Source organism: Scatophagus argus, chromosome 15, assembly GCF_020382885.2.
Source record: "Scatophagus argus isolate fScaArg1 chromosome 15, fScaArg1.pri, whole genome shotgun sequence".
Lineage (NCBI taxonomy): Eukaryota > Metazoa > Chordata > Actinopteri > Scatophagidae > Scatophagus > Scatophagus argus.
This window is the reverse complement of record NC_058507.1, coordinates 5,988,717-5,995,536: the sequence shown is the minus strand read 5'-3', so window position 1 is coordinate 5,995,536 and position 6,820 is coordinate 5,988,717. Positions and strand designations below refer to the sequence as shown.

The window sequence follows — 6,820 nt, the reverse complement described above, 5'->3', positions numbered from 1 at the left end:
TTATTTGGTGGGCGAGGCTGAGGTCCTCACATGCCACCCCCAGCAAAGTGCCGCCCTGGGCGGCCGCCCAATTCGCCCATATGAGAAACTGCTACTGATTCCAGCTGTAGAGTGCTGAGAGAATCACCTCTGAGCCATGCGTCCTCTCGTGGTTTCTGCCATCTTACTTCTGATGGCTCTGATGCCCATGGCGGAGGCCGACCGTGGTAAGAATCACCCCGTCACTAATGTTCTACACAGAGGAACCCAACAGGAAGCCAAACATGACAAACTTTCTTCTGTCTTAAAGATACAATTTCTAGATTCTGTAACAGCAAGTATCCAGACGTAAAATGCAGAGTGAAAGGCTGGTATAGGCTGGATAACAAGCGATGCATGAAGATCTACGTAGAATTCCTGACCTTTTCTGATGCAGAGGTGACACACACTCACATATGTGAGAATGGGGACACAAATTCCTTTCAGACAGTCGTGGTGAAATGGATGTGATTCTTCTTCTTATTTCTCTTTATTTCAGAAACGTTGTAAGGCAGACGGTGGGCAACTGGTATCAATACACAACCTTGAGAACTATGACAGAGTGCTGTGTAAGATGTTCAGGTATGCTATTTGCAGACCGGTTTTCTGGATTGGAGCCAGGAGAGGTCAGGTGAGTCCTGAATTCCTCTGTACATACATAAGGAAGATGAGTGAGTGGAGAGCTGATGGATGGATGAATCAAATACTGTGATGACTGACAGAAAAATGCTGTTTCTTCTTCCCATTTGACTGACCTTTTCTTTCTAGCATAGCTTTTATTGGGTTGATGGAAGTGGATGCATGGGGTTCAGCAGATGGGCGAAATGGCAACCAGACAACTGGCTTTTCAGGGAGCACTGTGTCGAGATGAATTACAGGAGTAAGTTAGAAAGAAATGGGGCAGTGGGAGTGTTTATGAATCAAAGGGGTGAAGAAAATAAATTGCGTGACTTATCTGTACATAACAACAAAATGTTATTCAGTCTTGACTCTGACTTCATGTCATTAAACCAGTGGAGGATTCAGACAGAGTGTTTTAATTTACATAAATGTTGAATTCACATAATGACACGGCTGGTGTTCATGTTGTGTTTTCCAGGTTGGGGACGTTGGAATGATGAAAACTGCAATTCCAAGAGGCCCTTTATGTGTGCCAAAAACATGTGATCATCATCAGTAATGTTTGATTCACAAGATGATCTTTTAAAATGTGCTGCAGCTGGGCTTGTTTCATGGTAACCACTGCAAACATACAGCAAGTTTTAAGCATTATGAAAAAAAGAACAAAAAAATGACTCCAATAAACTATCAGCATCAGAAAACACACGTCCATGGTTCTTGTTTTATTTGTGTGTTCTGCTCACGTGATTGTTGGTGATTATCATTTTCTGCTGTCTAGATTTAGAATTGGTTATCTATTTGATTAAAATACATGGTTGTTAGTTCACTTTTAAGGCCATTTAAGATCTACACACCTCAAAACCTTTAACTGAATGGTCTCAACAAGGCAACAAGTCTGTGATTCTCATGACAAAGTTGATTGATCCCAGTGCTTTCTCTGTCAGTTTCTCTGCCACAGAATCTAATGTGGTCAGCTCCTGTGTCCATGTCCTCATCACGCGTGTCTTTCTTTCTCTTTCATCGGGGGGGAGGGGGGGGGGGGGGGGGAGAAAGCAATCAGGAAAACCAAATGCAAAGTTACAAGAAAACAGGACACACAGGGGAAGTGACGCTTTTCAAAATAAAAGCGGACATGACAAAAACCTCGAACATAATACATGGAAACACATGACAAGACAAATATGAAACATGGCACATGGACTGAAATCAAAAGACAAAGCATAGCCAAAAACCAGGCATGACAGTTACTGTATGCTTGTGAGATGTAAACACTTATCGTACCTGACATCTTCAGAATTTTGTGCTTGTAGCTGTTTTGTGGTTGCATTTTCTTGGTGACTGTTCACATAAATGTTTCATTTGAAATACTGTGTACTTTTAACAAATCCAACAATGTCTGAAAAACCTTTCCTTAGGCTAGAATATGTTTGAAATGAAATGAGTTATTTTGCTGAGCAAAAAAACCCATCAAAGATTTTGTAAATGAGCTAATGACAGAAAATTTGGTAAAAGCAGAGTCAATTTTTTAAATTCACATTTCAGTTTATGAACTGATGAAACGCTGAGAATAAAGGCCATTGAACTTTGGTGAAACTGAAGCATGGAAGTATCCTTTAGGACGCAGACATACCCTGGTTGAATATTTAAAAGAATAAAGATATGGAAACCCAAAATTGAAGAGACACGTGACAGTCATTTTGTGGAATAACGTGTTGATCTTGGCTCCCAACACATAACAATTGTTATCGTTAGTTCATTAAGGCTTCCTCTGGTTTGTTATGTGATCCATTGGCTACTTTTCAGTTACTTGTAACTAGCAGTGCAAACATCATAGTTTTGTATGTCTGTGTTCATTCTGTACCGTAGGAGCCCAGTGTGTCCATGAACTGATCACTTTGGTTAAATATTAGAAAATAACATGCTGTCTTGAAGCATGAGACGGGATGTTTGGTCTGGTCTGTGATGGTCATGTGGTTTGACATCCAACTTTCTACCCTGACTGTCTCTGTCCAACATTTTGCTGCAGTATACAAACTGTGATAATGTAAGAAATCAATTGAATATTTTTAAAATGTGCTTAGAACACAAAAGTTAGTTGTGACTTGAGTCTTCAAGTGTGTGTCCATCCACCTGAGTGGAAACACCGGAACATTTTTTTGGTTGGCTGAGCTGGAAAAGTTGGTGTTTTGAGGCAAAGAATGATGCAATTGAGTTGACCTCATGCTGGTGTTCAAGCAGCACCGCTTGTTCTCTTTTTGTGTGGTGAGTTTTTGCTCACTCATTCCTGCCCGGTGTGACTGAGATGCCGGCCTCTACTTGTGTAGACACTTGTCAGACGTAATAATGTCTTACTGCTCATGTCTCTTTCTCCATCTGCTTGCTTTTCAGTGATGACACCATGTTCACTGGTTTCAACCATCAGCAAGTAAAATGTTTACAGGACAAAGGTAACAAAAGTACAAAAATGAGATCAGAGATAAGTTGTACTAAAGCACGACGAGCCTTGAAAATTGGTTTCTCAGGCTCAGAATATGTATCTTACAGACAATATGTGGGTGGTGTGATGTGGTGGTGGTGGTGGGGGGGGACGCTGCGTCGCGTGATTGCACGAAAGCTCGTTTGCATCCATCTACCGGTGTCGTCTGAGTTTGAAAAATTGCACTCGCCTTTGAATTTTCAAACCCCACTTCTGACAAATTCCTCCAACTTAACGACAACTCGTACTCGCACTGGTTTTGCGAGGGGATCCATCATGAGGACACAGAGAGACCACAGGTTATTTATCACAGGCCTCGTGTAACCAAACTGTCTACGAATCCCTCAAGGCTCAGACAACATGCCGGGAGAAAACCCTGTGAGCGTGGCCAGGTGCTGTCCTTGTGTGTGTGAGAACAAGAGTGTGTGTGTGTGTGTGTGTGGGAGTGAGACAAACGAAATGAATGTGGGGATTTTTAGGATTTTTTTTCATGCCCTCACTCCCTTTTCAAAAATCACTCATCACCTCCATCATTAAGCTAAACCTCAGTATGATGCTGCCCGGCCATCAGAGCCGAGCCCAGCAGGAGGCGGGCTGGTATGAGGACTTTGAGCCCGAGGCCAAGATCCTGCCAGATCTATGAGGAGTTGAGTCTATAAAATGTTCCCAGTGCTTAAATGTTTTGTTTTGTCCTGCTAACAGTCAGAAAAACAACACAAAACTGAAAGGTATGTTTATGTAAGGTATGTAAGGTATGTAAAGAACCTGAAAGGTATTCCGTTTGAAAGCATATGAAACTGAGAGAAGCAGCTAATCCTCACATGTGAGAAGCTGAAAACCAGTCAGCTAAGAGTCTAGAGACAGCGAGTGTCAGCTGGTCCACCGCTTTGATGTAGTCTGAAATACCTCCACAAATGGATCACACCTGGTTCACACATTTGTGTCAAAGTTTACATTTTCTTTCAGTTTTGTCTTATGAGCGAGTCGGTAAACCTGACGGCTTTTCCCATCAGCTCCAGCTGTACTCTGTGTTCAAAGCTGAATAGCAGGCTAAACTAACGCGATTGTGGTAAACATTACACAGTACCTGCTCATCATCAGCATCTTACAGCCTGACAGAACAATTAATGTGGCTGTAGATGGTCTTTTTCAAGAATATTTTAGAACTAGATGCGTTATTTTATTTATTAGTGATCTGCAGAGGGAGTGATATTCATTCATTCATACTAGTAGTTTCTGTGGGCTGTACATAACGATGAATAATAAATGCTAACATCACTATGCTAACATGGTCACATCGATAAAATTGTATCAAAATTGTTGCCTGTTAGATTTCTATCAATGCCACGATCATTTTCCAGTTCACTTTTTCCAACTTGGAAATCCGGTAACCACAGAGGAAGTTAGTAAAGTGTAAACAGCCTAAACTAATGTTGGTCCAAAGTGTAATTGCCCTCTAATAGGGAAGGTCTTGTTATTGAAGCGGCTGGAAGCCTAATTGGAGGAGATGACTGTTTGCCAGACTCTTGCCCTTTGGCTTGAACAGGGGAAAGCAAACATGATTGATGCACCAAGATGTTTCTCGGAGATCCAGACCCCGGTTCGGAGGCCTGCCTGGCTCATTATCTACCCCAGGGCAGAGGCTTCCTCCTGGGTTTGGAGCCGCTGATGAATCCCCTCTCTGTGTGTGTTTAGGAGGAGCTGGCTGCCATACAAATGTTTATGGCAGACACCCACACACAGACTGGATCCTTATTAGCAATTACAAAGCCAGAGGGCCTATTTGTACACATCTGCTGAGACGGGGTGCAACTGTGGAAACAGATTCATCCAGCAGCACTAATGAACTGCAGCCCAGTCCTGGTAAATGAGATGGAAGGGAGGACAGAAGGAGGTAGGGAGTAATGTCAGGAGGGATGGACCGAAAAGGGGATTTGTGGAAGGCGCGAATACAAAGGAGGTGGAGCAATAGTGGAAGGGAGGAATCCAAGGTAGGAATCAGGGAAAGGGAGATGGGGGCGGGGAGTGTCTGAGACAGCCAAGCATATTCAGTTATCAAAATGAGGACCAGATTCTGCTCAGTAACCAGCCGTGACTCTCATCCCTCCAACGCCTGACTGCCTATCTGCACACAAATGAAACTGTGCTGGAGACTCGGGATTGATATGTTCAGCCAGACTCCAACGGGACGCTGGGGGATGCTTCACAGGGCTGAAGGCGCTCCCTCGGTTGCCATTTCTGAAGACCAGAGGTTGCGCGAGGCATGTTTCCGAATTTCACACACTGAATTTTATGTGGCCTGAGTGGTGTGCAGTAATGACAGAAGGGAGGTGGAATTTGTTACAGCAGACATTTTGTTTCTAGTTTTAGCTGACCTTCATGTGAAAATCAAATAAAATCCGTAAGATGTCCACTGTTCTAATGCCACTTTTACAAACTGGACCTTTAAAGGAATAATTCACCATTTTGACATATGTGCTTATTTGCTTTTTGGACAAGAGTTAGATGAGAAGATCCATTTTATTGTGTTTGTACAATCAATGTCAAGCTGCAGGCAAGCAGTTAGCCTGGTTCTGAATGAACCCAATTACTGCCAGCATTTGAGTCATATTAGGGATAGTCTTTTAAGTAAGTGAAAAGTTTATGGTGGATTTCCTGTTCACGTGTTTCTTTTAGGCCCTGAAATCACATTAACAGCTTTGGGAATGGAAACTCTGAGTGGACCACATGTGCACCGAACGTCTAGCTTAACACATATCAGATAAGCTTAAACGGCCTACTTTATTAAAAAGGTCAATGTTACACGAAAGACAATTGCTGTAGATAATAAAAGGATGTTTGCAGAGGCATGTGTGTTCATTGGTCCTGATTAAAACTATCCTGACAGGTCCGATTTTAAGGCCTGGTTTCAAACATCTGATGGAGTTTAAAGTCTTCACTGCTAGGCTGCAGGACGTTGAGTATTTTTCCAATTCTTCAGGCGTGTTTCGTTCTCTCACTTGTTGTTTGTGATTAAATATTCCATCATAAAAGCAGGAAGTCCTGACATGCTGTGGCAATCTTACGTTTGACTGACGTGATTTTATTAACAATTTACATTAACAACAACAAGGAGCATATATTGATTTTTTTGGTCTTCTGCGGTTTACCCTGCACCAGCTGGGACCTTGGATAGAGCAGCACTGAATAACCCACACGTTTATTTAGAACCAGCTAAGTAAATAAATTGGTGTTCTTTGGTTAGTTCTTTTATAAAACGTGTGTCAGCATGCTGATTAGATTTGAACTTGTGTGTCCAAACATGAACACAAGTGTGTAATTTGAACAAAAAACACAAAAGGAGGGGAGCAGCACTGCCTACTAAAGCATCCTACTAGAGCTACCAAAATCTGAAAGTTTCAAAACCTATGAAAAGCTTTTCAAAGAATCTAAAATTGACTTCTCTCTATAGACAAAAGACTGTTTTCAGGGTTCAGATCTGCGCCTCGACACAATCCTGTCTCAGAGGTCTACAGACAATTCCTTTGACTTCATGGCTTAGTTTGTGTCAACTGTGAAGACTTACATAGACTGGTGTGTGCCTTTCCAAATCATGCCCAATCAACTGAATTTACCACAGGTGGACTCAGCTCAAGTTGTAGACCTCTGAAGGATGATCAATGGAAACAGGATGCACCTGAGCTCAATTCTGAGTGTCATGGCAAA

The 6,820-nt window shown here is 42.3% G+C and overlaps 1 protein-coding gene across 1 annotated transcript; it reads left to right on the top strand.

The window, feature by feature from the left end:
• The first annotated feature begins 52 nt into the window (after positions 1-52).
• Positions 53-1,340, top strand: LOC124072477 (C-type lectin lectoxin-Lio2-like). The gene is made up of 5 exons (XM_046413939.1): positions 53-206; positions 290-417; positions 518-649; positions 787-898; positions 1,118-1,340. The coding sequence occupies exons 1-5, from the start codon at positions 137-139 to the stop codon at positions 1,183-1,185; spliced, it is 510 nt and encodes a 169-aa protein (XP_046269895.1). The 5' UTR covers positions 53-136; the 3' UTR covers positions 1,186-1,340.
• The last annotated feature ends 5,480 nt before the right edge of the window (positions 1,341-6,820 follow it).

Bases quoted from the DNA above. Each gene is read 5' to 3' on its own strand.
- LOC124072477 (XM_046413939.1), top strand. From the start codon at position 137: ATGCGTCCTCTCGTGGTTTCTGCCATCTTACTTCTGATGGCTCTGATG. The intron at 418-517 runs GTGACACACACT...TCTTTATTTCAG, and splicing joins TGACCTTTTCTGATGCAGAG to AAACGTTGTAAGGCAGACGG. The intron at 899-1,117 runs GTAAGTTAGAAA...TGTGTTTTCCAG, and splicing joins TGTCGAGATGAATTACAGGA to GTTGGGGACGTTGGAATGAT.